Genomic DNA, 27,605 nt, shown 5'->3' with positions numbered 1-27,605 from the left:
GGCTCAATCCTTATCCATTCGTCCTGAAATATACTAGCCAGAAATGCGATTGCGATACGCGTTTTTGCACTTTAAACGACGATATATACATCTAATCGTAAGTAGCGTTAAATAGCCTGACAATTAGGGAAATACATACATATGTACATATACATATATAAATAAATTATATACACATATACCATGTAATATTTAAATATACTACTTGCAAATATACTTAATGTAAAAAAGATATACATACATACATAGCTACATTTGTTAAATAAAGGTTTATGCGACTTAGAAAATTTTTTCCAGTTTAGCCTAGTTGTAATAGCAAACATTTTATGAAAAAACTCGCTTAAATATTCATAACATTTAAAATTTTGTTTATTACCTTTAAAATGACTCTAACTGTAGAATAAGAAATGGTTAACTCAGTAAAATGGTTTTGGCATAATTCGTGGCTTTTAATTTTGTAAATGTAAGCAATTGCCTCAAATATTGATTGCTTTTGCTGTACTATTTCTGCTGTTGTCTATGTCGATAAATAATTTATATAAAATTTAGTAATTGTTAAATTGTTTAAGTAATTTTAAATGTTAAAGAATGCAAATAAGAACAAATATATCAGTAACTAAAACAGTCTCGCTCGTGTTGCATTTTTTAATTATAAAAATATCAATGTAAGTATAATTCGCTGCAGAAGTATATGTATATTTATACTGACTTAGCCATCAGCAAACTCCAAGCCATATTCATTTTTTAAAACCAGCTGTACAAAGGGTCCCATCAAGCTGATAAAAGTAAGTACACGATTCCGACTGAGTCCTGCTTGCGCTAACAATTCGGCTGTACGACATGGATGTATTGCAATATATGGTCTGCGTAAAACTGGATGATCCAATTGGGTCATAATATTCAGCATATCTTCATTAGTTGTATGACCAGTAGCATACGCACTACCCGCATTACCGACATAGCCACGAAAGATGCGCCAAGCATCTTCAAGATTCATTAAGCTGCCATCTAAGGTATTACTTATAGTTAGTTCGGTTCATAACATACGTTCGTAAGTATACAATGTATGTATTTGCAAAGTAGCATACTAACCACTACGGTAGATGCGAAAATATAGCACAGGAACTTGATATGAAATACTATAGACGATATGATATTCGATTTGCAATAGGTCTTTGGTTGATGGAGCCGCAGTAGCAGAGTCATCTTCAAGAGGGGATTGATTTTGTCCCAAAGGATCTGCATAACTATTTGAGTCAATAGTATTTGGTATTTTTTGTTGGTATCGTAGATAAGTGTTACCGTCTTCGTCATCCTACAGAGTGATAAGAAATTAATTTGAGTTACAACCATTTAGAAAATGTACGAGACATGCACCTTTTTGCACAAAGCCCATATGTCACCCAGGCGTTCTGATATCTTTTGGAACTCTATAGCTTCCTGCAGAAATTCTTCCCAAGTCAATGTGACGGTGGACATCGCCAAGTTGTATTCAACATCAGGTTAAAATTAATATTTATTACCTAACCTAAAAATAAAAATTAAATTGTTTGAGCTAAGTAAATCATACAAATTTCAGATAAGCACAGTTATCAATTACAATTAAAGTAAATGAAAAAAAAAATTAAATTGAAAAATAAAAATAATAATTTAATAAATTAAAATAAAATTAAACAAACTAAAATGAAATGAAATAAAACAAAAAAAGATGAAATAAAATAACATATAACAAAATCAACCTTTTCGTAAATTCCATGTGAATAAATCTTTCCCATTATTAAAAAGGCAAAACAAAAACAAATTGAGAAAATTGGTTTTATTCCGCTTTATAATTTTTGGGAATATCTGCTCTCATGGAATTCCCGATGAGGCTAAATAAAATAAAATTAAATGAAATTAAACAAAATTAAGTACACCAAACCAAACCAAAACTTAAAAACTCTAAACTGAAAAGCCTTTCAGTCGCCTTTTACGACAAGCAGGCCACACTGTGAGCATATTCTGAGTTGTCTAAGTGACATATCCCTGCTCACAGGGACTTCAGATGCTTTGTCAACTTACATAGGAATAAAGTTTTTTTGAACTTATGGTTTAATTAGATTTGTTTAAATGTAATAAATAACCCTATCCCCTGGAGAACAAATATTGACATATTAATTTTGTAAGTCATATTTTAAACATTTATTTACTTAAATTGTTGCTATAATTGTCATTGACATTATTTAATCTAAACGATATGTTTTTAAACATATGTAGTTTTATCTCTATTTCAAGCGCACAGAAAACGCCATAAACATAAACACTAATGGGTCGATTATGAATAGCAACGCAACCTCAGTTGAGTTGCCGAAGCGCAACGTCACTGAAATGAAAATGTGTATTTTGAACAGCAGCTATAGTTAAATGCTACAAAGTTGAGGATAATCGAGTTTTGATATAATTAAGCCGTGGAAACAGTGAAAAAAATAAATAAATAAAATTTCAAAATCAAAACTTCTGCGGCAACCACAAAAGTGCAGTTGCCAATAATGCAATTCGGTTGCCAGCTTTCAGTTGCCAGTTGCCATCTGTAATACAATTTCAGTCACTGGCAACGCAACTGAAGTTCGGTTGTTATCAGTAATCGACCCATAAATTTAAAGCTTATAAAGAGAAAAGCGTAGCGAATATATGAAATGCACAGCAGGTTCTGCATTAAAATACTTTTCAATGAATTGGGGAAAAATGCATTAAATGACATATCATATTGCAGCTGGCAAGTAAATAACGAAAACAACTTAAAGTGCATTGTAGCAGCAGGAGGTGATTCATTGAATATCCATTTGTTATGAATAGCTTATAGACCCATAACTTGCTATCATCGGCATAAGCAGTTACTACAAATACTTTACGTAGTTTTTTTATAAATTTGCAATGTCGTATTTTTATCCCCTGTATCATTCTTTCAATTGCCATTAAGTACGCTTAACGAAGCTCATAAAAAGTCCTTTCTTTCTAATCATCATCATTGCTCTGTTACTCCGGCACTTCTTCGTCTTGCACATTTTCTGTTCTACGTATCTGCACTACTGTTACCATTGCTGCTTTGTCATCGAATTTGCATGTAACAGTCACTTCACTTAATTGAAAGGTGAATATCTGAGAACCATATTTAGTGCGTAGGTACACGGAACGTGGGTCTGCTTCCAATATATCAATGATACATTGTCGGTGCACTTGTAGCTCCTGTAATTGTGACTCGGCACGCTCATTGAAGCAAACTTTCAGACGGTGACTGCCTGCTACCCAATTGGGGACCTTAACGGTATTTAATGGTGGTGAAGGGTTATTGATAATATTAGGTGGCGTCGTGTTGAGATGAGGTCCGATATTACCACCGCCACCGGCATCATCACTGCTACTATTACTGCCACCTGTCGCGCCTGCTGCCAACAATTCAAGTTCCGACTCCTCACCATCTGGTTCCTGACGAGAATCGTAAAAATCCAGGGTTTCCAATGGCCCAACAGATACGCGGCCTACACGTGTGAATTATAAAAATGTTAAATACCTTAATAATAATAATATATAAGCATACCTGTGTCCAATGGCTGCATTGGCGAATCATAAAACGGAATGTATGGTTTAATGTCTAACAATGGTGTACCATCCACCATGTCGGTACCAAAGAATGTAATCGATGCACCGTCGACCTTTTCAATTTCCACTAAGGACAAACCTATTGGACAGGGACGATGCGGAGATCGAGTTGAGAATACACCCACCCGTTCTCCACCCAAGCGCGGCGGGGCGACCTTGGCCTTTGGGTGTGCATTGTTTTTGTGAAAATGATAGATTAGCCACATGTGGGAATATTCTTCCAATCCTTCTAGCGCGTGCTCAGGATTTGTAAATGTATCGGCATTTAATTCAACAATACCTCGCAGGCGACCGCCCACACTCGACTGTCGCGGCACGGCACGCTTTTCTGGAAATGCAGTGCGTATTACACCAATTTGCTGCCAACGCACACCTCCATACGCCTCCGCATTAGAATCCTGAAACGAGTAGACGGTTAAAAATATTTGAAGAATGTCGTCAAACACGAGTCATTTACATCAGCGTGCGGATTCTGCTTTGGCGCAACATTGCTGTTCCGTGTATTCTCCTCAGCAGTTTGTCGACGACAGCCTTCGCAACGAAACTCCCGCAGCATACGCGCAACACCATCAATATCCTTTCTCTGAACATGCTGCAAATTGCGAACTTGTTGTCTGAAATTTTGCATAAATATGTATATTGGGAAATACGAAAATAAGAGTTTTAGTCTTTCTACCTCAATTTGTTTATTTCATTGCGTGCGATGGTCAATTGATTTTGTAACGCCAGCACTTCGTTCTCCAACATGCCTTTTGCAATAGTAACCCACAATTATGTTCTTTACAGTATATTTACTTGCGACGGTAAATAAAATTTTTACAAACTGTCCAAGAATATTTAATAAAATGAACAATTTCTATTTTCCTGCAATTTCTGACACAACATAAACAGAAAAGTATTGAACACTTTACCACAGAGAACGTAAGAAATCTACGCTCTCTGTTTGCCGGCGACCAATGTTGCAAACCCCAGCAACATTAACCTCACGACAATGCCTTGGTTGCCTTGTACATATTTTATTTTCTAGACGTCGCCTTGGTAAAAGATTGTCGTATGTTGATTTCGGCAGGTTGTGGAAATCTTTTGGAATGCAATTTCTCAAAAACGCGAAGATAGATATTCTCCAAAACCTCTAAAATGTTACTAGCTCACAAAATTCTTAAATTATTTAATTTTTATTGTTTAATGTTAATTAGCTTTGAGTTTATGAAGGTTTTTCTTTAGTAAAACTTTGTCGTATGCGTCATTTGTCCACACTTTGTATGAAATACGACAAAATGTGATCAAAAGTTCTACTAAATTAGCGACACTTTTTACTCAATATCTCCGAAACTAAAGAAGATATCCAAAAATGGAGAACGTGATTTTTAAGATATTGATTAGTTTAATATGGCTGCATTACTAACTAAATTTTTACTAAATTATAGAAAAAATTGTAGTCAATATCTCGGAAACTAAAGGAGATATCTGAAAACTGATAACATCAATCGAAAGACCGTACATCAAAATATATAACTGCATCTAGAACTAAAAATCGTCAAAATGGCGCTTACGACAATCTTTTACCCAGGCGACGTATTGTACAAGAGGAATAACGATCATTTCCCATATTTAAAAAATTCGCCATGTCATTTGAAAAATTTATATTTCTCAACTTCTTTTGAAACCGGGTAGCACCCTTTGTTTCTGTATCAAGTATCCGGTTCTGCTTATCATCACTGCTGTTTGTTCTAAATGCACTTCGATTTAGTAATGGGCGAGTCCGAGATGTTTAAACGATCAAGCGAATCGCCTTCGTTGCATAATTACAATCGAGTCAATAATCGACCCGCTGCCCAACTGTACAATCGAGAATTTTTCGATTTGTTCGACTCACGTGGTTCACTCTTTCAATTACGAACGGCGAATCAATCTGTCTACACTGCATATTCGTGATTATTTTTGCATCTCTGCTTCTTGTTATTTGCCTTTTTATTGTTTAATGTGTTGCTTATTGTGTATCTCAACGGTGGAGAAAAAATTTGTAGTGGTTAATTAACTTGATCAATATTTTAAATCAATTTAGCTATTTTTTAATTTTTGTGCTGGTGACGAAGTGTGTGGTCTATGTGTTTTGACAGTCGTTATTGATGAAAATTATTGATCACAATGAAAATTATGAATCACCTACGAATGAAGTGATTCACTCTCAATATTTTGTATGGCAAATTACGTGATTCGGTTCGTAACTGGGGCGCCAATCACGAATGAGAGAGCGAATTACGAATGGGACCGCGAATCAGTCGTTTTACACTAGACTATTTTCGAGTGGCGATTCGTCGAGAGAAAACATCGAGTTCAATCGAGACAATCGACTAAAACATCTCGGACTCGCCCATCACAAGTTCAATTGCAACCAAAAGAAATCAAATTTATCAACGATTTCGGAGTTATCAGCATAAAAAGTAAACGAGTCTCCTGTTTGGACATTGTACCATTGGGCCAATTAAGTAGGCATCTTATTTCTCGGTTAATTTTGGGTTAATTTATCAATTGAAAATATGAGAATTAACGGGTAAGTGCGATCGTTTTCAAATAAACATAATTTTAGTTTTTGTTTATATGAATATTTAGAAAACTGCGTGGAAAGACAATTTTCATAACTGGCGCATCCAGAGGTATTGGAAAAGCAATCGCCTTAAAGGCAGCACGCGATGGTGCGAACATAGTGGTAGCTGCAAAAACCTTCAAACCTCATCCAAAGTTACCTGGCACAATTTATAGCGCGGCAAAAGAAAGTAAGTGCCTACAATGCGATCAAAAATATATATACATACATACATATCGACACCTCCGAACCATACCATGTTAAGTCACCTTAGAGTCAGACTTAACATAGTATGGTATGGAGACGTCCATATGTAATAATCTAAAAATGTAAATTTTTCGCAATGCAGTTGAAAATGAGGGTGGCAAGGCGTTGGCGTGTATTGTGGACGTACGCGACGAAGAGGAAGTGCGCAAAGCTGTACAGGCGGCAGTGGATGTGTTCGGTGGTATTGATATTTTAATTAATAATGCCAGTGCTATTTCTTTAACGCCAACACTGGAAACAGATATGAAGCGATACGACTTGATGCATGATATAAATACGAGGGGCACATTTTTGGTGTAAGGTTATAAGAAAACTGGGTATCTTTACATTTAATTATAATACTTCAATTATAGATCAAAGGCATGTCTACCACATTTGCTGAAGAGCAAACATGGACATATTTTAAATATTTCACCACCACTTGTGATGGCACCTCATTGGTTTAGTAATCATGTAGCCTATACTATGGCAAAATATGGCATGTCAATGTGTGTACTGGGTATGGCTGAGGAGTTTAAAGACAAAGGCCTTGCAGTAAATGCATTATGGCCACGTACCGCAATCTATACAGAGGCCCTGAAAATGTTACAAGGAGTTGAAGCTGCTCAATATTCTCGTACAACTGAAATAATGGCTGATGCAGCGTATGCAATACTTTGTAGAGATCCTAATACTTGTACCGGCAATTTCTTCATCGATGAGGAGGTACTAATCGAAGAAGGTGTGGAAGACCTTAAACGATATACGTGCTTTCCCGAAAATGCAGATAAACTAATGTCGGATTTCTTTCTGCCCGATAAATACTTCTCAAAGCTATAAAATTTAACATATATTTTTTTAACCCTAAAGAGGTACTTTTAATTCACTTTTAAATTTTATTCTATTAGGGGTGTTCAGTGATATTTTGTAGTGTCTCAAATTTGTCTTCAATTAAGTTATATAAAATTTTCTAATACATACCTATGTATTTCTATTATTTTTTAGCCTCTAGATATATCTAGATATATATATGTAAATATGAGTCTGTATGTGTGGAAAAATTTTCACATACGTACATATACAAAATTCCATATGAAAGTGCAAATACATATATACACTTATAAGTACATTATTAAAAATGTGTTGTTGATCATCAGAACTTAATATGCAACTGCACTTTGTACTGTTTACAGCAACAACTATTTAGTTAGTATACCTGTTCAGTTGGGTTTGATGAACGGTTAAGTGTGGATATATTTTTAGACAGCAATATGCCAAACGTTGGGTAAAAAAGCATTTATGTAACTATAGTCTAATAAAGTTTTTGTCGTATATTTGTTTATTTTGCTTAGAGCTTTATGTGGGAAAACAGTATTTATCACTGGAGCCTCTAGAGGTATCGGAAAAGCTATTGCACTTAGGGCTGCACGCGATGGTGCGAACATTGTAGTAGCTGCAAAAACAGCTGATCCACATCCAAAACTACCAGGAACCATTTATACAGCTGCAGAGGAAAGTGAGTGCTTGCGACATTCTTCTAAACTACTTCTGCTCACTAAATTTTTAACTATTAATCAACACATTTTTATATACATATATACTTGTACCGACATATACATGCAGTTGAAAAGGCCGGCGGTAAAGCATTAGCATGCATAGTTGACGTTCGTGATGAAATGCAAGTGCGATCGGCAGTCCAGAAAGCAGTTGAAAAATTCGGTGGCATTGATATTTTGATCAACAATGCAAGTGCAATATCACTGACCCGGACCTTGAAAACCGACATGAAGAGCTATGACCTAATGAACAACATTAACAGCAGGGGTACATTTTTGGTGTGAGTCAACCGCTGAAAAATCATGAATAAGAAAAAAAATCTCTAAATATTTCTTACAGATCAAAAGAGTGCCTTCCTTTTATATTAAAAAGTAAGCATCCACACATTTTGAATATATCGCCACCTCTTATACTTCATCCACGTTGGTTTGCATCAAATGTTGCATATACCATAGCCAAGTATGGCATGTCAATGTGCGTCCTAGGCATGGCTCAAGAGTTCAAAGCACAAGGAGTAGCAGTAAATGCTTTATGGCCACGCACAATTGTTTACACCGCAGCCATTGAAATGTTACGTGGCGCTGACGGCGCCAAATATTCTCGGAAGCCTGATATAATGGCCGATGCGGCATATGAAATACTTCGACGCGATCCGAAAACATGCACTGGCAATTTTTTCATCGACGAGGAAGTGCTAACTGAAGCCAGCGTAGAGGATTTCACACATTACGCATGTTATCCCGAAAACGCCAAAAAGCTAGAACTGGACGGATTTTTACCAGATAAATACTATAAAACTAAGATGTAATTGTTTTTGAACTTAATATGTGGGGAAAATATTTAATAAAATAAATTATGGCCTTACAATTATGTTTGTGTACCTGTGCATGGAAGAGAAACGGTTGTTTAGGTTTCCGGTGGCATCCATATTAGAGAAGTTAATAAGAGATGCGGTACAATTTGTGCGTCTAGGTACAATAAATTCGTATTGTTATTTTTTGAGTGGCAACGTCGTGGTTGGAATGACTGGTTGATTTTGACAACTGTGAACTTCTAGTAAGAAAAAGAAGAAGCGAAGTTTAACAATTTGCTGGTCATCCGTGGAATTTTGTTTTCTCTGGGTAATTGTTTAGATCTAGGCATTTTTGCACAAAATTCGTCAGTAATTTAATTCAAGCTTAACTTACAACAGATAAATATTTATTAAATTTTGCAGTTTCTTACTTAGTGCACGTAAAACTTGAAAAATGTCGCGTGGTAGTTCAGCCGGCTTTGACAGACATATAACAATTTTCTCACCCGAGGGTCGCCTTTACCAAGTCGGTACGCAAAAATTTCTCAAATATTGCCGATAAATATTGTTATATCCACATTAATATTTGATATCCAATTACTCTTCCTAATAGAATACGCTTTCAAATCCATTGACCATGAAGGCCTTACATCAGTGGCGCTGAAAGGCAAAGATTGCGCTGTTTTGGCCACACAAAAAAAGGTTGCTGAGAAGCTTATTGATCCAGAAACAGTCACTCACTTATTTCGTATTACCAAAAATGTTGGCTGCGTAATGACTGGGCGCATTGGTAAGTTTATAAACAAAAGAAAAAAAATCCAATATCTATATATCAAAACTAATTTGTTATGCTGCAGCTGATAGCCGGTCCCAAGTGCAAAAAGCGCGTTATGAAGCGGCCAACTTTCGCTACAAATTCGGCTATGATATTCCAGTAGATGTCTTATGTCGCCGCATAGCAGATGTTAATCAAGTCTATACTCAGAACGCTGAGATGCGCCCTTTAGCATGCAGTAAGTAACCACTGCCCAAATTGTGTACATACCTTTTACGAAATGTATTATGCGTTTTAGGTATGGTGCTTATTGCCTATGATGACGAATTGGGGCCTGCTGTGTATAAGACTGATCCTGCCGGTTATTACTGTGGTGTAAAAGCTGTCGCAGTCGGTGTTAAGCAACAAGATGCCAGGAGTTACTTGGAAAAGAAATTTAAGAGTGATTTATCTACAGAGAAAGTAATACAATTAGCCATTACATGTCTGTCCCAAGTTCTTCAAGTTGATTTCAAGCCAAATGGTATCGAAATCGGTATTGTCACCAAGGATTCCCCACAATTTACAGTGCTAGATGAAAAGGAAATTGAGGACCACTTGACAAAAATTGCAGAGAAGGATTAGTTCGGGGAAATTAATTTATACATTTCATAAGTTAAGATTTTGGTTAATTGGAGATGTCATCTTTTTTAATATGACCAAAATAAAAATGGCGTTATAATCTGAAAAACTATGAAAGATATATCTACCGTAACAGAAACTGGAAAACTGGCAGGTTAAATGTAAAGATCAGGAAATTCTCGTACAAGCGGTTGGGCTTATAATTTAATTTTGCAAAATACTTTTTCTTAAAATTCGTTCTTTTTTATTGCATTTTAAATTTAAATCAGCGAGACATTTTGAGTGCTGCATAATGTATTGATTAGTTTTAAAAACTTAACAGCCAATCAAAGCTATTTCCTTACCACTTATTCATGTACTTCAGCGTCATAGCGCGCCACAAAGGCAGCCACATCGAATTTTCGTTGACAACCTTTGTAATTCATATAACGTACTTTACCAAAGATTGGCCTCGGACGATAGCCTCCATCATGTAAGCCACCAATCGCCCACATGCAACCTGGAACGATAATTTCTAATTAAATAATTTCCGCCGGCCAGTACCTCATTCCATAGTAATTGAGTATAAGCTTACCTACATAGCCGTTTGGATCCCGTCCATCTAAACTGTATTTGTCATTCAAGTAGATAGCAATTTCTAAGGCTTGTTCCGGCGTAGCGGCCCATTCAAGTATCTTTTTTGCCCAGTACATGCGTAGAAAACCATGCATTTTGCCTTCATTTGCCAATTGAACCTGTGCCGCATTCCAAAGATCATCGTGTGTGTGGGCCTGCTCGAATTGGGAAAGAGTGTAAGAAGGATTGCGCTCATCTGTGCGATGCTCATCGAGTGTTTTAATCGCCCAGCCGTATAGGCCTTTTAGATTGTCATAATTTTCATTATAATAACAGAAATTGTCTGCCAACTCTCTATAAATGATAGCTGCATCGCAAAACGTCTCTACAGATGCTTTGAATTTTGAGGTGTAGCGCATCACTTCAAGAATACAACGCTGTACAGAAATTTGACCTGAAACCCAATTTATAACTATTAAGTAAAAGCCATTTTATGAAACTACATCCTTATTCCGATACCAAAATGAAACCATGGCGACAGTCCAGACTGCGCATCTATGGTAGGATCGTTGCGTTTTTCGTTATAAAGACGTAAACGTTTCGTACAAAAGCTTTGTAGCTGCAAGCATGCCGCACGATAACCTGGTTTTGCCCACTCTACTGCTTGCACCGAGCGATCGCACTGAATCGTAGATAGAATTGCCTTCCAATCCACAGATATGCAGCTAATCATCACACATTTATTGTGAGGATGCTTTGTTACTGGTGGAAATTCAGTAAGGAATGCCTCCAGTCTCGAGTTAATTCTTCGGCGCATAAAGAAAGGTACAAATTCCTGTTTATCTGATGTTACCCACAGCGGCACCACATTGTGTGCATCGACTTGGGTAAATGGAACATCTACTGGCAGCGCTTTTTTTACATTTTCCACATGAAGCTGTGCTTCACGCAATGGGTTGAAATCACATACGACTGCACTAATGTTGTGCAAGCGCACCATTTCTGACAAGCGCTCATCGACTTGGCCGATTAATAAGTGAAACGGAATGCTAAGTTTTCGACATTCGCATTCTACTTCTTCCAAACCGCCCATTAGGAATTCATACTGTCGCAGTGTAGTGTTCAGATGCCCAGGAACGAGACAAAACGCAATTAGAAATGGTAGTTCGAATTTGAGTGCCAAACGTTGAGCAAATAGTAATGCCCAATTATCTTGAACGCGTGCGTCGCGTGACATCCAATAGAGAACACCTCCACAACGAGATTCACTTACTTTATTTTCGGAACTTAGTACACGAACGCGCTTTTTGATGAAATGAAATTCGGAAATGCTCCTTGCGGTGTCCAAACGGCGTTGTTGGAGAGACCTTGGTGATATGATGTGTGACGTTCTTTTATCGGTTTCGCTGCTTGGAGTATGATCGAATGCCTCTACGTCACTCGTCTCATCGTCATCACTTTCGTTGGAAGATGGATTTGAGTTTATGCCATGAATCTCATTGGAAGTTTTACTCATTGTACGCTTCATTTTATCGTTGGTAAAAACTAGCGTAGACACTTCCTAAGAAAATGAGCTTATTCCTGTTAATGGATATGTATTATTTAACACTGCTGGTAGAAATTATTACCTTCGCAAAATTCATATATTTACCAAATTGTATTTGAATGCGCGCCCATCTATTTCACAACTGTTTATTTTATAGAGATGAAAGCTTTATTTGGTTGCACTAACGGCATTCTTAATTTTTATAAGTTACTTTATTATCGATAACTGATATATCTACTATAGAAAATTCTTTACTAATTGCACTTCCAATTTTATTTTTTGCCTTAACTTATATAGTACTTACATACATATATGTGTGTATTGCCTATGCAGCTAAAAATTTAAACTTAACACTTTTTATACCATATGTATCTTTTTAGAATGAAGCCATTCTTGAAAAGCCCAGTTTATCGATTAAAATAATCGACACTTTGCACCATATCTACTCGCATTGCACTTTACAAATTCTTGGTAAAAAAAATTGGGCATGAAACGGATTTCCGCTCTTTTATATACAAAATACTTTGTAATAAAATCATAGGCAAAGTGTTTAATGCTGATAATTCCTGAATGCATAGGAATCGCATAAAGCTTTGCTATTCAAACATATCCGGAAAGTAAAAATGGTATAGATTTTCTATTATTCTTTATCATGATTCAATAATGAAAGGTTTTGTAAGAAAAACTTTCTCTCGCTCTAATTTTATCAATGACACTCCCACCATACTCCTNTTATTAAGTTTCTGATAGCACAAGACAAAAATTTATAAAAATAGTGTACAAAAATATTTTTAGATTGAAAGGTTCAAATTTTTGTAGGTACGTATGTAGATGTTTCTTCGAGATTCGGCGTGCATATTAGTAAATGGGATTTAATAACAAAAACAATTCAAGCAACAGCTTAGAGGACTACCTAGGTACTACTATGTAGTTGTTTTTAAAACAATAAATACTTTTATTTTGATTTATATACTTTGCCACCATAACGCGCTACAAAGGCAGCAACATCGAATTTTCGTTGACAACCTTTATAATTCATGTAACGCACTTTTCCGAAAATTGGTCGTTCGGCCCAACCTTGGTCGTGCACACCGCCAATTGACCACATGCAACCTGAAAAAAAAAATTTATTTGTTTGTATGTATTTTTATTTATTACATACATACACTATTTCTACTAATTTCATCTTTACACTCACCTACGTAGCCGTTCGGATCTCGTCCATCTAAACTATATTTATCATTAAAAAGAATGGCGGTTTCTAGAGCCATTTCGGGTGTAGCAGACCATTCCAATATCTTTTTCGCCCAATACATGCGCAGAAATCCGTGCATTTTGCCTTCGCGAACCAACTGAATCTGTGCAGCATTCCAAAGATCATCGTGCGTACGCGCCTGCTCGAATTCGGCTAGTGTGTAAGAAGGACTGCGCTTGTCCTTGCGATGGTCATCAAGTGTTTTAGCCGCCCAGGCGTGCAGGCCTTTCAGACTATCATAATGTTCATTGTAGTAACAGAAATTATCTGCCAATTCACGACGAATGATTGCCTCCTCGCAAAAGGCTTCAACAGATGCTTTGTATTTTGATTTGTGACGCAATACCTCTAGAACACAACGTTGAACGGAAATTTGACCTAACAAATATACATAAATTTAGTATAGGTACATACATATTTGAAATAATTTGAAGCAGAGCTGTTTAATTTCGATTAGGATTAAAAATCATTATGATTAGTTTTCATTGGTAATTTTAATGGTAATTAATGGTAATGGTAAATGTACATAAATTGAGTTTAGGTACATACATATTTGAAATAATTTGAAGCAGAGCTGTTTAATTTCGATTAGGATTAAAAATCATTATGATTAGTTTTCATTGGTAATTTTAATGGTAATTAATGGTAATGGTAAATGTACATAAATTGAGTTTAGGTACATACATATTTGAAATAATTTGAAGCAGAGCTGTTTAATTTCGATTAGGATTAAAAATCATTATGATTAGTTGTCATTGGTAATTTTAATGGTAATTTTAATTTCCCTTTGTAATCTGGTATTTAATTATTAATTATAATTAGAAAGAATAAAAAAATTAATTTTTGCCACTAAAAAAATAGTTGGAAATGGTCAAAAATAATTAAAAAAACTAATGCCATTATTATTCTGATTATTTTTGATTAAATTTGATTTTTTTTTTATTATTTCCAATTATTTTTTATTTGCTTTTTAAATTTAATTATGAATTGATAATTAATCACATGCATTATTTAACAAGTCGGTTTTGAAGAGGATAAAGTAAAGAACTACATATATCATCTTATGTGACTTTTTCAGTTAGCATATTTACCAAAGTGAAACCATGGTGAGAGTCCAGATAAGGCATTTATGGTTGGATCATTGCGCTTTTCGCTAAATATGCGCAAACGCTTTGTACAAAAGCTTTTTAATTGGTCACATGCCGCTGAGTAGCCCGGTTTTGCCCATTCTACAGCATCTACTGAACGTTCACACCGCAAGAATGCTTCAGCCGCTTTCCAATCTACTTGCTTGCTGCTTGCCATTATGGTCTTATTGTAAGGATGCTTAATTACTGGTGGAAATTCGGTGAGAAATTCCGATAGTTTTGAATTAATTTTTCCACGTATAGTACGAGCTCCATATTCTTGCTTGTCAGAGGCCACCCATAGTGGTACGACGTTGTGTGCATCTACTTGTGTGAAAGGTACGTCTGCAGGTAGCGCCGCTTTCACCTGTTCCACCCACTGTGTTTGGACGCGCAACGGCGTAAAATCACACACAACGGCACTGATGTTTTGCGATTGCACCACTTTTGGCAAGCATTCTACGGCCGATCCTAAGCATAATTGGAAAGGTATTTGTAGTTTGCGACATTCGAGCTCTACTTCTTCCAAACCGCCCAATAAGAACTTATAATGGCGTAGTGTAGCATTTACAAACTTCGGCACGAGACAATAGGCAACCAGAAGCGGTAATTTCAATTTTAAAGCCAAGCGTTGTGCGAATAAAAATGCCCAATTGTCTTGAACGCGTGCATCGCGTGACATCCAATACAGTACCCCACCGGACCGCGATTCACTTACCTCCTTTACAGAACTAAGCACACGCACACGTTTTTTATTAAATTGAAACTCAGAGGTGCTGTCTGCTGTGTCCAAACGACGCTGCTGCAAAGAATCGATGTACTGCGTGCTCGGAGCTGCCTTCTCTCGTTCCTCACTAACTGCGGGAAGCGGTGAACTGCCGCCATCACTTTCATTTGAAGAAATAGCTTTGGCTTTCTTGCTCTGTGCAGTTTTGCTGGTGGTGTTCTTGACGCGCTTCATGTTAAATAATTTTCAATTACAAATTTCCACAGCAAAAAATTCTTCACAAGTTTTGTTTGGGTTTTGTATGAAATCATCGAAATGCATTCGATTTGCATTGGTGTCTATGGGGACCGAGAAATGCAAGGCCATCTATCGATAATAAGTTATCAACAAGTGTAGCGTGGGAAATTGTAAACAAAAGTTTTGCAATCGATAGCTATCTGTAATAACTATCCATTTCCGGTCATATTGGAAGGAAATCAGTAGCCCTCTAGCGGAGGCTACTTCAGCCGTCATCAATTCACCACTTATATGCTCGCTATGTTGCAGTTCCGGTCGCCTAAAGAAGAATTTTGCATGTGAAAGCAACAACATATTTTTCGTTCAAAAACCTTTTTTTCTCTTCAGGAGAATTCCAAAAATAAATCCCAATTGTTTATTAGACCATTTTTCAACACTAGCAATTTTTCTGTGTGCCCCATTGTAGTTTTGAGGTTTTTAGGGTCCTATAAAACAAAGTTAGCTAGCACGGATAGACGATAGCGAATTTGGTTGTACCTCATTGAGTTCGTTCGTTTCGCCACTCGCTAACTGTTGGCGAATCGATGACGGCTAATATTAAAATAATTGGGGTATTCACAACGGTGTCGTAATTGTCGTATTATACAATTTCCATGTAAAATGGATGGAAAACTATGAGCGCTTCGAGCAACCTCTAAATATTTTTTACTTAAAAAAAAAACGGGTATAATTTTTTCGATTTAGAAGAATCATAGGGGGTGAGAGCATTAAAATTCTGACTTCACTTTTTCCACACCCAATTGTGCATTCATATACATATGTATGTACCCAGCAAACAATTAGGTTTGACATGCATTTGAGAATGATTTGAAATCAGTGCACTTTATCAAATGTCAAACGTTTGAAAATAATTTTATATCGATTTGAAAATTATAGCTTTCACAATAAAACGGGGGAATTTGATCTTCATTTGAGAACATGGTTACTTCTCAAATCAATTTCAAAGGTTATTTATCAAATGTTCTTCAAATGTGGAAATAAGCTTTATTATGTGGAATGTATATTTTCTGCAGCTGGGAGTTCTGGCTGGCTAACTTCACCCCGCGCAAACAGCAAATCCACTATTTGTATATATATCTAAAACCATTATAAAACCCATTTGGACTTATGCGATACAAATATGGTGAACGGCAAGCAATTCAAATATTCGGCCCTATGCTAAATATCGACATCGTCATCGTCGACGATCATCAGCGCATCGGTAACATGGCTGACGATTGCCGTATTGTCACTTTTACTGACGATGATGATATTCAACGTAGGACGGATTGAAATAATACAGCGGGTTCAATCAAAAACTCTAAGGTCAATAACAAATGCTCTATGGTATGTGTCAAACCATACTATTCAAAGAGATCCCAAAATACATATATACCGGCAAAGATGAAATAAAAAAATTCAGTGATAGGTATAAAACCAGGTTGGATAACAATTCCAATCCTTTAAAAAAAAACTGGCCCCTTCACTTAAATTTAAGAGATGGACAATTCTTAGCAAAACGTATCGATAATTATAACGTTACCATATTTCTTCAAATCAATTTTTATGTTCCTTCCTAATAAACATTGTGGCGAACATTCCAAATTAATGACCTGCGATATCTAGTATGTATATCGAACTGAGAACGAACTCATACCATTCCACATTCATTATCGAAGGTGAGACTTGAATAAATATTTGTTTTCTAATCCTTTTCGAATTGTTAACCCAGCCCAGTGTTTATTGGGTTGCTAATAATTTCCTTTTTTTTTCAATATTCGCAATCCAAATTTGGCTTACGTAAAAGAAAAATAGCCGTATTTTGTATATAGTGGTTGTATATATATAGTATATATTTTCGCAATTGAATTCCTTTGTAGATACATTTCAAATTTCGATTATAGCTTTTTAGTGTTTTATGGATTCTAATTTTTCACTACTTTGTATTTGACTGAAATTTAAAGTTACATACAACTTTTGCGTAAATAAATACATACCATATAATGCATATACATGTGTACATATATGCGCAATTTATATACTTTTTACATAAATATTTTACTCGAATTGCAGTAATTGCAACTAAAATGATACATTTGCGTTTTTGACTGGGTTTACAAATTTTCTTTTAAATTTAAAATTGGAATTACTTTATATTAATTCGTTTGCTTGTTTTTGTTTTTAGTAGTAGTACAGTTATTCATTGTTTGCTACATATATGTGCGGTATTGTGTATATGACAATTTGAAGACAAAATAACGATTTATATGAATTTTTAAATATGTATGTATATTTGTTTGCACGCCGCTTGATACAACTTTATTTAAGTAACTGTATGTATGTATGTGAATATGAATTGCAGAAAGGTTTTAAAACTAAGTGAGAAAAAGATTCATTTGTATTAAATATGGTAGTAAACTGTTGAATTGGCTAAACCAAAAATTAAATAATGTAAAAGTAATAGTTACGAAAACTTGAAAATTTAAAACAATTGGGCTTGAAGAGAAAGAGGTTAGGTAAACTTTAATTAGTAATGCCCTTTCGCAGCAGTTAATAACGGTTAAATGTACTTTAACAATAAATAGTAAACTATACTTATGTATATTAATAAAAATTCTTAAATAACCAAACCAATCAGAGTTTCTTATGTAGTACCCACTCTTAAATTCGCTATCGTTAGTTCTTCAGCAGATAATTCAGTAAGTGCCTTTCAGGAATTGTTGCCTATCCGTAGGCGCACATTACTACAGAATTGTTAGTGCAAGTTTGTAGTGCAGAATATAAAATTACCTGCCAAAATGGCGTCGATAATTACAACTACTAGTCTTCTTTTCGTAATCAGAATGGCTCCAACGACGTCTTATATAAATTGTTTGCCAAACATTCTACTACACAACTGCATATAGCAGAGAAATAACCGCCGAGTAACTTTAGAAACCGCTTCTATGTAAGTGTGGAGCCTGTATATGTAGTTCAGTTTTCGAGCCTTGAGCCAGTAAAACACTGCCGAACATACTATTTACTGATTTCAAATCCAGAGTGTGTTTAGCTGGAAAATCGAGACATTAGATGTTTCTTTTAAACGACTCGCTTTTTCATATTGCAATTTTGTCTTTTCAACTTACGACAAACTTACCGACTAATAATTTGGAAGGAACTTTCCAAGACTTTAGACAAGGCCGCCTTAACGATAGCGAATTTAAGAATTCTCTTACTTACATATGTAAACAAAATAGTTATACTGGACGTTTATTATATGTAGTAACTGTTTGCTTTTAAAATTTGCTAGCAATAAATTAAATAAAACAAATACAAATTCTGAATAGGCTATTTAGTTATACATACAAATTTAGTATTACTCGTTTTAAATATAAATAATTAGCAAATAAATGTCAACAATGATGCAGAAATTTTTTACTTAGCGCAAAATTTACAAAACTATAAATAAAATTATCACAAGTAACAAAAGCGCGGATAGAATGAATATAGCGGCCCATTGACGTTTATCTGCCAAAGAAGAGAGAAAACAATAGATAGTATGCAAGTGTAACGAAAATACATCTCCCACTTACCATTATTAATGTGCAATACTTTGGCAACTTTTTTCATGGTTGTATCCAATTTGGATTCCGTTGTATCAAATTCATTACCAAAATCATCGAGCATGCTGCGGAGAAGTTAGAAGGAATATATGTATTTTTTTCATATCATATGTACATACATCTCAAATCTTTATATTGACCACTTACACAGCCTGCTCATCCAATTCCACGCCTATCTGACGTGACACAGTCTTTAACGTTCCAATGGAATCACTTATCATATCTAGCTGCTCGTCCTGCCCCTGCATCATGCGCTGCTGCACCGACACAGTTTCGCCCACAAATCGATGTCCCGGACTATCCAGCGATGGATAATGACCCGGACTGTCGACCGTATTCTCCAATTTGGAGTACTTTGTACCACTGTGACGTTGTGCCGCTGCTGCCATTGTGCCAGCAATTGTATTAGCTACACCACTGCCGCTGGTTATCAAAGAATTTTGCTGTAATAGACCGCCACCTATGCCACCGTTCGGGCACTCGACCAGATAGGTTTTATCGTTGATACCGTGATGATGATGAATATGATTGTTGTGATGATTACTGTTGTTTAGGCTGTTATTATAGTTGTTGTTGTAGTTGCAATTGTTGCCGTTGCCGTTCTGATTGTTTTGATGATTGAGTTCGTTCTGATTATGCTCATCGAGTAGTGGTTGATGTGCCGTTATATCTCTGTCCCTGTTCCGATTCAGGCTCATCTTCTCTTTCATCTGCTTGACTTCATCGCGCGTGTTGTCGATGAAATGGCGCCGACTCAATAGCTCACGATTATCAATGCGAAATTTATTCGGATTCTTTTCAACTATGCGTGCAGTGAATGGGTTAAGGAAGACGTTAAAGTACTTAATTGTGGCGAAAGTGTTTACATAATTATATGTATGCATGCATGTGTGTTGAATTTCGATTGATTAAATGTATGCATATGTATTAAATAGATAATAAAGTAGGAAATAAAATTGTATGAAAGCGCGCCTAAATTGAAATATGATCTGCATTCAGTAATTCTCTCACCTATTCACACAGTGGCCCTGAGAGACAGCGTAACATATATAGCAAATACATGTATGATACATGTACACTAGGGTGGTCCTTAAAAATATCAACATCCAAATTTTTTTATGGGCACCCTTTTTTCAAAATAAAGACATACGCTCTAAAGTGCGGCATTTTTTTAATTTTTTCTTGGTTCTATAGCATTTTTTATAAAAACTTATCTTAAAAAACAACAAGTAACTCAAGTATGTATAGGGGAGAGTTAGTTTGGTCTACCTCTTCCTTGGACATTTTTTTAGATAATGGTATTTTTCTCTGTGTTGCGGGGTATGATTTCTTCCATGACTAAACTGACAAGTACTTCGGAAGACAATTCAAGTACGCGTTAAACAACATAGCACTTATATGATCGGAGCTTGCTGAGTTAAAGGTGGCTAAAGTCAAAATACTGTCTTACTTTTGTGATTAAAAAGATTTTTGTTCAAACCCTGGTAACGATTCGTAAAATTATTTTAAAATGCTGAAATTTTTGTGGATGGCTTTATTTTTTACTTACTTTATGCAGAGGGCCTGTGCCAATTGATAGAAAAGTACTCCGGACTATAAATTTTTGACAATGAGGTGAATGAAAATTTCCGAGCCGGCTGGGCTAGTGAAAAAGTTGGCAGCAAGAGTCACACCTACCTGAAGGATTTAAATTGTTTTTGGCCCTAATGTTATTGCTAAGACGTGTAATAAATGCATGGCTTTCAGTTCTACATAGAAGAATTAAAGCCAATAAAAATAAACATTTTTTATATAATTTCAGCATTTTTTTGCTCAGCTTCTTTTGCACCAGAGATACTGTCAAAAACTTCCAACAGTAAAAAGTTACAAATTGGCACAGCAGAAGTGTAAAATTTTCTCACCATGCGTAAAACAGGTTTTTCACCGTAGAACTTTTCTACTAATTGGCACAGGTCCAAAATATTAAAAATACCAATCGAAATCCTGTTGATTAGCTTTGGACTGTCAGTCTATAAAATATTGTAATGATATTAAAATTAAAATTGGTTTACTAAGTTTTTCATTACAAACGGCCTCAAGCTCAATAAAAATTGTTGAATATAATTGGTATAAGGCCATAAAATGACAAAAACAAGTAACTTAAGGACGAGCTCACCTAAAAGTTAAACATTCTGATACTAGAAATATTAACAAAAACCAACAACCACAAGATCAAGTTTTAATAGCACTGGAACAGCTCCGCTTGATTATAGTTGGTTTAACAAAGGAAATAGTGGGAAAAAGCAACAAGAATTCACAAGGCGAACTTAGCACAGTGCGTAGGCGTCGGTTCGAATCCTACTGAAAGAAATCTGATGAGGAAATGTGATGATTTCCGAAATAGCTATCACTTCAACCATTGTTGCGTTTCCCCAATAAGTTTTTCATTAAAAACGGCCTCAAGCTCAATTAAAATTGCTGAATATAATTGGTTAAATGTAATTTCTATAGGCTGCATTTCTTTATTCATTCTGAACGTATAGAATAAATTTTTTTTTTTACTTATTCTTTAGAACGCTCCTGATGATATGTTAACGTATATTTCAATCGCATTCTGTTTATTCTGGCTGTGAAATGGGATTATCCGGAATGTACAAAGAAACGCAGCCATAGTTTTCTCTATATTCAGAATTATTTGGAATGCAGATATGTTGAGGCCCCAACAAGACGGGTGCCTCATACAAAATTTAAATGTTATTTTAAGGGTCACCCTAATGTGCACACGTAGGTTGTTTTACTTTATATACATATTTATGTGTCCACACACTATGCCGGAAGAAAATCGTAATACAAAAATATAGTAAGCGAGTCATGTAAAGATTTCCAACTTTAAGAATATTTAATCGGTTAAAAAGAGACTTCAAAAAAGGAGGAAGCTGTCAATTCTTAACAGATTAAACTCTTTTTACGCGACTTCAAAAAAAGGAGGAGGTTATCAATTTTATTTATGTTACTGCATAACTTTGGTGCATGTTTACCGATTTCTATAATCCTTGTTGGTCCCATAATAATTTGTGATCATTGGAGCATGAAGAAATTAACGGTACTCTTAAATTTGTATATAAGAATAAGTCGATTTTGGTTTTTGCTTAAAAAATTACTTGTTTTCAAAATTTTGTTATATGAACATATGTATGTAGAAATATATCTTCCGCATCAATGCAAAAACAACAAATTTGATATATTACAAGACAAGTAAAAACGTTTAAAATTCATGCCCAGGCTATTATTGCTTGGGCCCTATGCATATTTTGGTTCGAGCTAACGGAGTATTACGAAAATTTTTTTCCAAAAATCTCACTGTGTTTAACATTTCGCTTTGAGTGAATTTATGCCAGTCTGAAGACCAGCACTTGAGGTTTTAAAGGCTTAGTTACATGATTAGATAGGCATTTATTACCGTTTAACAAGCAGGCACATAACAACAGCTATCGTTGTCTCTGGAGCTGTAAACGATATTTTATCAATAAATCTGATAACAATTTTACATGGTTCAAAGAAACCCTATCCGATGAAACAAAATATTTTAGCTAAGCCAAATTGATTTTTCACAAAACATTACAGAATTACACCTTTGTGTGCAGCTTTCTGTAATAATATAAGTGTTTATGGGTTCAGCCATTATGGAGGCCGGAGCACCAATAGATAATTCTATTTACTGATCGGGTTATTTAGCACAGCAGACAAACAACAGATATACAAATATTTGCATTCTTCAACGACTATGTTTAGTGCAAATTCACATACTATATAGACATACATTCATACATCCACACAAACTATCAAACATTTTGGTATGCCTGCACAGTCACACAATTATGTATATAAATAACTATTATGCATTTTTTCAAAAAGGATATTAATTGTGTCCTCCAAATCTTCTAAATCCCACTCAATGCTGCGCAAAGAGTTTCTTAGCTCGGTTGTCGTCCATTCAACTTCTGCGCTGCCGCTGCTATCACTCAATTCACGCCAACGCAGGTATAGGCCGCGCGTTTTATTTAATGCTTTAAATACTTCGCTGCAAGAGTCAATCGACCGAGTAACCACAATTGTAGGTAGCGTGGTTAATGCGGCACGCCGAAACAGCGACCAGTCAAAGTTGCATTTAATATATGTAAGTGGCACCAAAGTGTATCGGGTTTCCAGCGGCGTTAAGCAATGAAATTGTTGTAGAAAAAAAGAGAGATACGTAATAATTAGAAACAAAACAACAGCGTATCCTTCGGGAGGACAAAACCATAGCAAAAAACATGCTAAAACCTTAAAAACCAAAATTGTTTACGTACTCCTTCACAACGAAGAATGGATCTTCAAGAGACATGACCCCTGGCTGTTGTATCTGTAAGCCGCTGCCACTATTTCAATAAAATTATATATACGATATTTTCACTTCTTTAACTGAGTTTTGCTTTACTCCTGCCCCACTGCTCGACTTGCGCTTATCCGTAGCTGCGCTGATTCCCTTTTTGTATTTTATTTATAAGCGTCGTTTTTAATTTTATTCTTTATCTTTTTACTTTTCCCTTTTCAGGTTTATGAAAACTTTTATAGATTTTCCTGACACGCAGATGACGTTCTCAGACATAAGAGAATCTATATTTATAAACCAATCGCCAGATGTAAAGGCGTATTCCGAATCGCAAGGAAATTTTATAACACCGTAATTTTCAGTTTATTTTACATTGATTTTTAACAATGTTACGGAAACTTATGTATGTATGTATGTGCATCACGGTTCTTTACTGCATTGGAACATATCATTCCTTCAAACCCGTTTGCAAGCTATTTCGTGTTTTATCAGCGTTTTTGGGTTTGATATTTAAAAAAACAATCGTAATCGCTTTAATATTTGACACTTGGAATTCCGCAACATTTTCCACTTGCGCAGCTATTAAATGAAAGAATTTGCGTTTGAAGCACTTTTCCAAGGTACATGAGGCGATTTTTTTTTTTACTTTTTCACAACTCTTCTAAGTATAGAAGACTGTTCGCAATAGACCGTAATTTTGCAGTACGTTCTGCTAACGTCCATGTTCTTCGCCAACTAAATTCTTAAAGCTCTCACGCATTTTCCGTTTATCACCATCCACCAGCAGTGAATGGGCCCCACTCATAGTCTGCTGATAGACTGCTTGGAGCTGGCGTGCGCATGGCAGTGTGAGTGTACATATTTGTTCGTGCTTTTGTCAATCAGTTAACCACCAAGAGACCACATCTACTTTTTATATGCATATGCATATGTACATATGTATGTACTATGTCATGTTCACCCCTTGGCCAGTGCACTGCAATACGTCGCAACCAATTGCTTTGAATTACGCTTGCTCACCTGCTCTATAGGCCTAAATAAAACCGATTTTCCATTTTTTTTATAAAATTTTGTTTAGTTTAGTTACCTTTAAATTTGTTTGAAACTTTATTTTCGTGCTGCTCTGGTCATTCCCATCCGTTTTTACTTTCGCGCTACTATTCAGCCAAGACTTTTCGCAAAATCTCTCTCGCAGCGTGTTTATATTTTACGATTTTCCATCGAGTCTGCGCGAGAAAATGGTTTGTTTTTCCTGCTCCCCTTTTATCCGAATTTTCATGAAAAACTCAAATTTTCGTTTGGTCGCTTTCTTGTTATGACGTATGACATAAGAAATGTCAAATTTTGTGAACGATGTAGTTGCCACGCTGAACTACGCTCTTTTTTAATAACGTGTCTGAAATGTACCAGTGAGAAAAATCGAGACTGGATAAATCAGCATGTCCACCAGGCTGCAGATCCAATAAGCGAACATTACGGCACAAATTGTAGACCCGTACTCATAAAGCTGTTAAATTTAATGTCGAAAACACCAACAATAAAAATAAGACTGTTAAATTTAGTTGCCGCATTGAAAAATTATTTTAAATGCTATTTATTTTTTTCTTAAATTGTATGGCCCGTAGTTATAGTCAAAATTAAGTCAACTCTAAAGTGAAAGGCTTTTTGACATAACTTTCAATGGGATATGTCAAAAAAGCTGCTTTCAACTTTAGACTTTATTTTGAATATAGATAGCTACGGACTTATATTTCTACAAGATAAAATTATTCATTGCCTTCTACGGTGAGTTTGAGAAACTTACGACACATAGAGAAAACATGTTTTCTAAGTAAGAAAAAGTAATTAAATCATTAATTAGCATCTAATTCATGTTTGTTCTTAAAAGAAAAATAAATATATTCGTAAATGTATGCACGTTTTCAAAAAATGAATGTTTGTGAAATTGAAAAATCTTATAAAATTTAACAGAACTTTAAATATGCGTCCGCTTTTTTTTTAATCAGTTTCTTGCGAATTCATTTTCGAATCATTACGAAGCGACTTCATTCGCAACTCATGTTCTTCTTGCATGTGTCGCAGTCGTAGTTTATGTTCACGCGTTTTTTGTTCGAATTCTTTACTTCGATAATTCATTTCTTGTTTAACTTGCTCTTTCTGTAATTTAATAAGCTCTAATTTTGCTAAATTTAAGTATTGAAAATTGGGCTTGTCAGTCTCAGATATCTTCAAATTTGCTTTTGAAGTCCTTTGTGGCCAAATGCCATTCCGGGAGGAGATATCTGAAATTGGCATATTAATTAGGTTTCTTTTTCAGAATCATATTTTTATATTACCTTCATTAGAACTGGGTTTCTTTCGGGGCAATATATTGTCGGCTATTATTCTAAAACCGTCGCTTTCAATAATTTTCGGTTTAGTCTCAACTGTAGGTGAATATGCATGAATGTATTAAATACATTTTCTTTAAGTTATTTACTTACTATAATCTTGCTTATGTTCGCTTGCTTTTAAATTTTGTAAGGGTTCACTCTCACTTTGTTCGTCATAAACCTCTACTTCCGAAGAGGAAATACTCGTAGATGGAAAATGCGTTTCTATGACTATAGGATCACCTTGTATATTATTTTCTTCAAATTCACTTAATTCGCCGTCTTCTACAAGCGTTAATGTTAGAATAATTTAATTAAAATTTAGAACACCAAGTTTTTGGTATTGCATTTGCTTGGCCAACCAATACCGATCAATACCTTTAAAAATATCATCTATACGGCTGGCAGTCAATTCCTCGTTGTAATCATAAAGTGGATCTAATCAGATAAGAATATTAGAAAATTAACAATTCGTCATTTACTTAAGGCTAAACCTGCACAATCAATCATCAAGTCTTTCCATTCGTAACCTCTGCGATTGCCCATCAAGTAGTCTAATGCTCTATAGAAGGGCCACTCATCCTCCATAGCCATGCCAGATTCTATTTGTCTTCGTTCTTCATGAAATTTGTTTTTCAAATTGTGAATTTTAACCTTCACCTCTCCTGCACTAAAATTAAATCCACGATTAATCATTAGCTCCGACATTTTTTCGATTATAGGAGCAGTTCTCTTGGTATTTTCCAACTCCAACAACTTCTGCCTCCATACTTGCAGAAGAAACCTAACAGCGTCCGATGTCCATTGCACTCTTTTCTTTCTCTCGTTGGCTCTAAAGTTTTGTTTGAAGTTAATTTAATTTAAGATCTAACAAATTTCGAATTTTTACCTTACTTTTCCACTATCCATTTTCGATTCTGCATTTTGTTTATTTCTATGCCTCCTACTAGTGGTGGCAAACTATCGATAGCAGCGATGGTTCATCACTATCGCAATTATCAATGGTGCTGACTATCGACAATGCATGAATATCGATACTATGGCTGCATTTCTTTATTCATTCTGAACGTTTGGAATAAACTTTTTTGTTTACTTATTCTTCAGAACGTTCCTGATGATATGTTAACGTATATTTCAAACGCATTCTGTTTATTCCGGCTATGAAATGGGATTATCCGCAATGTATAAAGAAACGCAGCCTATGTAAACATACCAGGGGTCTTCAACAAAAGTGATAAACTCATGATAACCATGGTAAAGTGAAAAATTTATCATTTTAATAAATGAACTGTCAAGCTTTGTATGGAAATCTATTTAACCAAAGCTTAATAATAAACAATTTTATGCAATTATTTACCAAGGCGCGTTAATGAAGAATGCGGATAAACTGATAAATTTAAGCAATTTATTTATTTATCACTTTAGATGAAGGTAGCGGTCTTCTGTAATATATTTATGTCTAACAAAGAGACTATGTAAAAAAATTCATAGCGTCATTGCACAGAACTAACTTGCTGTCTCCACAGGCAAAAGTTTATAACTTGATACATGTGTTAGAATATAAATATCCAATGAA

At 35.3% G+C, this 27,605-nt stretch overlaps 8 protein-coding genes across 20 annotated transcripts; 3 read left to right on the top strand and 5 right to left on the bottom strand.

Annotated features, from left to right (window-relative positions):
• Positions 1-53: 53 nt before the first annotated feature.
• Atg10 (Autophagy-related 10) lies at positions 54-8,996 on the bottom strand. Of its 2 annotated transcripts, none has more exons than XM_017608994.1 (4): positions 8,911-8,996; positions 1,378-1,528; positions 1,093-1,315; positions 54-1,008 (listed from the first exon to the last, which is right to left on the bottom strand). In XM_017608994.1, the coding sequence occupies exons 2-4, from the start codon at positions 1,477-1,479 to the stop codon at positions 710-712; spliced, it is 624 nt and encodes a 207-aa protein (XP_017464483.1). In that variant the 5' UTR covers positions 1,480-1,528; positions 8,911-8,996; the 3' UTR covers positions 54-709. The 2 variants fall into 2 exon arrangements, with proteins under 2 accessions (XP_017464483.1, XP_017464484.1); XM_017608995.1 differs by lacking the exon at positions 8,911-8,996 and adding an exon at positions 8,084-8,105.
• On the bottom strand, positions 2,154-4,567 carry LOC108357906 (uncharacterized). The gene is made up of 4 exons (XM_017608979.1): positions 4,316-4,567; positions 4,097-4,253; positions 3,578-4,037; positions 2,154-3,518 (listed from the first exon to the last, which is right to left on the bottom strand). The coding sequence occupies exons 1-4, from the start codon at positions 4,384-4,386 to the stop codon at positions 3,016-3,018; spliced, it is 1,191 nt and encodes a 396-aa protein (XP_017464468.1). The 5' UTR covers positions 4,387-4,567; the 3' UTR covers positions 2,154-3,015.
• LOC108357909 (hydroxysteroid dehydrogenase-like protein 2) lies at positions 5,666-7,408 on the top strand. The gene is made up of 4 exons (XM_017608986.1): positions 5,666-6,193; positions 6,253-6,416; positions 6,576-6,789; positions 6,847-7,408. The coding sequence occupies exons 1-4, from the start codon at positions 6,180-6,182 to the stop codon at positions 7,310-7,312; spliced, it is 858 nt and encodes a 285-aa protein (XP_017464475.1). The 5' UTR covers positions 5,666-6,179; the 3' UTR covers positions 7,313-7,408.
• Positions 7,663-8,903, top strand: LOC108357908 (hydroxysteroid dehydrogenase-like protein 2). Its single transcript, XM_017608985.1, has 4 exons — positions 7,663-7,757; positions 7,825-7,988; positions 8,096-8,309; positions 8,369-8,903. Exons 1-4 carry the CDS (start codon positions 7,744-7,746, stop codon positions 8,835-8,837), a joined length of 861 nt encoding a protein of 286 aa, XP_017464474.1. The 5' UTR covers positions 7,663-7,743; the 3' UTR covers positions 8,838-8,903.
• A 39-nt stretch (positions 8,997-9,035) lies between the features above and the next one.
• On the top strand, positions 9,036-10,335 carry Prosalpha1 (Proteasome alpha1 subunit). 3 transcript variants are annotated; one of them, XM_017608990.1, is made up of 5 exons: positions 9,036-9,150; positions 9,246-9,352; positions 9,436-9,612; positions 9,680-9,835; positions 9,896-10,335. In XM_017608990.1, exons 2-5 carry the CDS (start codon positions 9,277-9,279, stop codon positions 10,219-10,221), a joined length of 735 nt encoding a protein of 244 aa, XP_017464479.1. In that variant the 5' UTR covers positions 9,036-9,150; positions 9,246-9,276; the 3' UTR covers positions 10,222-10,335. The 3 variants fall into 3 exon arrangements, with proteins under 3 accessions (XP_017464479.1, XP_017464482.1, XP_017464480.1); XM_017608993.1 differs by having other exon boundaries at positions 9,059-9,150; positions 9,258-9,352; XM_017608991.1 differs by having other exon boundaries at positions 9,093-9,187.
• Positions 10,336-10,408: 73 nt separating this feature from the next.
• LOC108357897 (deoxyribodipyrimidine photo-lyase-like) lies at positions 10,409-23,034 on the bottom strand. 3 transcript variants are annotated; one of them, XM_017608975.1, is made up of 6 exons: positions 23,024-23,034; positions 12,402-12,529; positions 11,293-12,354; positions 10,793-11,227; positions 10,563-10,717; positions 10,485-10,503 (listed from the first exon to the last, which is right to left on the bottom strand). In XM_017608975.1, the coding sequence occupies exons 3-5, from the start codon at positions 12,299-12,301 to the stop codon at positions 10,566-10,568; spliced, it is 1,596 nt and encodes a 531-aa protein (XP_017464464.1). In that variant the 5' UTR covers positions 12,302-12,354; positions 12,402-12,529; positions 23,024-23,034; the 3' UTR covers positions 10,485-10,503; positions 10,563-10,565. The 3 variants fall into 3 exon arrangements, with proteins under 3 accessions (XP_017464459.1, XP_017464464.1, XP_017464466.1); XM_017608970.1 differs by having other exon boundaries at positions 10,409-10,717; XM_017608977.1 differs by lacking the exon at positions 10,485-10,503 and having other exon boundaries at positions 10,566-10,717; positions 12,425-12,529.
• On the bottom strand, positions 13,058-16,081 carry LOC108357905 (deoxyribodipyrimidine photo-lyase-like). The gene is made up of 3 exons (XM_017608978.1): positions 14,666-16,081; positions 13,518-13,952; positions 13,058-13,432 (listed from the first exon to the last, which is right to left on the bottom strand). The coding sequence occupies exons 1-3, from the start codon at positions 15,660-15,662 to the stop codon at positions 13,275-13,277; spliced, it is 1,590 nt and encodes a 529-aa protein (XP_017464467.1). The 5' UTR covers positions 15,663-16,081; the 3' UTR covers positions 13,058-13,274.
• Syx6 (Syntaxin 6) lies at positions 17,890-27,004 on the bottom strand. Of its 8 annotated transcripts, none has more exons than XR_001846676.1 (7): positions 24,745-25,487; positions 23,635-24,690; positions 23,206-23,366; positions 19,454-20,114; positions 19,277-19,371; positions 18,841-19,211; positions 17,890-18,753 (listed from the first exon to the last, which is right to left on the bottom strand). XR_001846676.1 is itself a non-coding variant. In XM_017608980.1 (6 exons), exons 2-6 carry the CDS (start codon positions 23,667-23,669, stop codon positions 19,135-19,137), a joined length of 1,029 nt encoding a protein of 342 aa, XP_017464469.1. In that variant the 5' UTR covers positions 23,670-24,690; positions 24,745-25,487; the 3' UTR covers positions 17,890-19,134. The 8 variants fall into 8 exon arrangements, 4 of the variants coding, with proteins under 4 accessions (XP_017464469.1, XP_017464470.1, XP_017464471.1 ...); XR_001846678.1 differs by lacking the exons at positions 17,890-18,753; positions 18,841-19,211; positions 19,277-19,371; ... (1 more) ...; positions 23,206-23,366; positions 23,635-24,690 and adding exons at positions 20,128-20,148; positions 25,994-26,083; positions 26,141-26,314; ... (1 more) ...; positions 26,524-26,861; positions 26,924-27,003 and having other exon boundaries at positions 24,745-25,939; XR_001846679.1 differs by lacking the exons at positions 17,890-18,753; positions 18,841-19,211; positions 19,277-19,371; positions 19,454-20,114; positions 23,635-24,690 and adding exons at positions 25,994-26,083; positions 26,141-26,314; positions 26,408-26,467; positions 26,524-26,861; positions 26,919-27,004 and having other exon boundaries at positions 23,280-23,366; positions 24,745-25,939.
• Between the last annotated feature and the right edge of the window lie 601 nt (positions 27,005-27,605).

The sequence above is a fragment of the Rhagoletis zephyria genome, unplaced genomic scaffold (assembly GCF_001687245.7).
Source record: "Rhagoletis zephyria isolate East Lansing unplaced genomic scaffold, Rhagoletis_zephyria_1.1 Rzeph_scaffold_00180, whole genome shotgun sequence".
Taxonomy (NCBI): domain Eukaryota; kingdom Metazoa; phylum Arthropoda; class Insecta; order Diptera; family Tephritidae; genus Rhagoletis; species Rhagoletis zephyria.
This window is presented reverse-complemented; position numbering and strand designations above follow the sequence as displayed.

Coding starts and splice junctions, on each gene's coding strand:
- LOC108357897 (XM_017608970.1), bottom strand. CDS start 12,301: ATGAAGCGTACAATGAGTAAAACTTCCAATGAGATTCATGGCATAAAC. Junction 11,228..11,292: donor GTCGCCATGGTTTCATTTTG/GTATCGGAATAA, acceptor ATTGGGTTTCAG/GTCAAATTTCTGTACAGCGT. Junction 10,718..10,792: donor GGATCCAAACGGCTATGTAG/GTAAGCTTATAC, acceptor TTATCGTTCCAG/GTTGCATGTGGGCGATTGGT.
- Prosalpha1 (XM_017608990.1), top strand. CDS start 9,277: ATGTCGCGTGGTAGTTCAGCCGGCTTTGACAGACATATAACAATTTTC. Junction 9,353..9,435: donor GGGTCGCCTTTACCAAGTCG/GTACGCAAAAAT, acceptor TCTTCCTAATAG/AATACGCTTTCAAATCCATT. Junction 9,836..9,895: donor GATGCGCCCTTTAGCATGCA/GTAAGTAACCAC, acceptor TATGCGTTTTAG/GTATGGTGCTTATTGCCTAT.
- LOC108357908 (XM_017608985.1), top strand. Junction 7,989..8,095: donor TTATACAGCTGCAGAGGAAA/GTGAGTGCTTGC, acceptor ATATACATGCAG/TTGAAAAGGCCGGCGGTAAA. Junction 8,310..8,368: donor AGCAGGGGTACATTTTTGGT/GTGAGTCAACCG, acceptor TATTTCTTACAG/ATCAAAAGAGTGCCTTCCTT.
- LOC108357905 (XM_017608978.1), bottom strand. CDS start 15,662: ATGAAGCGCGTCAAGAACACCACCAGCAAAACTGCACAGAGCAAGAAA. Junction 13,953..14,665: donor CTCACCATGGTTTCACTTTG/GTAAATATGCTA, acceptor TATATTTGTTAG/GTCAAATTTCCGTTCAACGT. Junction 13,433..13,517: donor AGATCCGAACGGCTACGTAG/GTGAGTGTAAAG, acceptor TTTTTTTTTCAG/GTTGCATGTGGTCAATTGGC.
- LOC108357909 (XM_017608986.1), top strand. Junction 6,417..6,575: donor TTATAGCGCGGCAAAAGAAA/GTAAGTGCCTAC, acceptor TTCGCAATGCAG/TTGAAAATGAGGGTGGCAAG. Junction 6,790..6,846: donor ACGAGGGGCACATTTTTGGT/GTAAGGTTATAA, acceptor CTTCAATTATAG/ATCAAAGGCATGTCTACCAC.
- LOC108357906 (XM_017608979.1), bottom strand. CDS start 4,386: ATGTTGGAGAACGAAGTGCTGGCGTTACAAAATCAATTGACCATCGCA. Junction 4,254..4,315: donor AATGAAATAAACAAATTGAG/GTAGAAAGACTA, acceptor GCAAAATTTCAG/ACAACAAGTTCGCAATTTGC. Junction 4,038..4,096: donor AGCAGAATCCGCACGCTGAT/GTAAATGACTCG, acceptor TACTCGTTTCAG/GATTCTAATGCGGAGGCGTA.
- Syx6 (XM_017608980.1), bottom strand. CDS start 23,669: ATGTCTCTTGAAGATCCATTCTTCGTTGTGAAGGA. Junction 20,115..23,205: donor AGATTTGGAGGACACAATTA/ATATCCTTTTTG, acceptor CATTCACTGCAC/GCATAGTTGAAAAGAATCCG. Junction 19,212..19,276: donor AGTATTGCACATTAATAATG/GTAAGTGGGAGA, acceptor CTTCTTTGGCAG/ATAAACGTCAATGGGCCGCT.
- Atg10 (XM_017608994.1), bottom strand. CDS start 1,479: ATGTCCACCGTCACATTGACTTGGGAAGAATTTCTGCAGGAAGCTATA. Junction 1,316..1,377: donor TATGGGCTTTGTGCAAAAAG/GTGCATGTCTCG, acceptor ATCACTCTGTAG/GATGACGAAGACGGTAACAC. Junction 1,009..1,092: donor TTTTCGCATCTACCGTAGTG/GTTAGTATGCTA, acceptor GTAATACCTTAG/ATGGCAGCTTAATGAATCTT.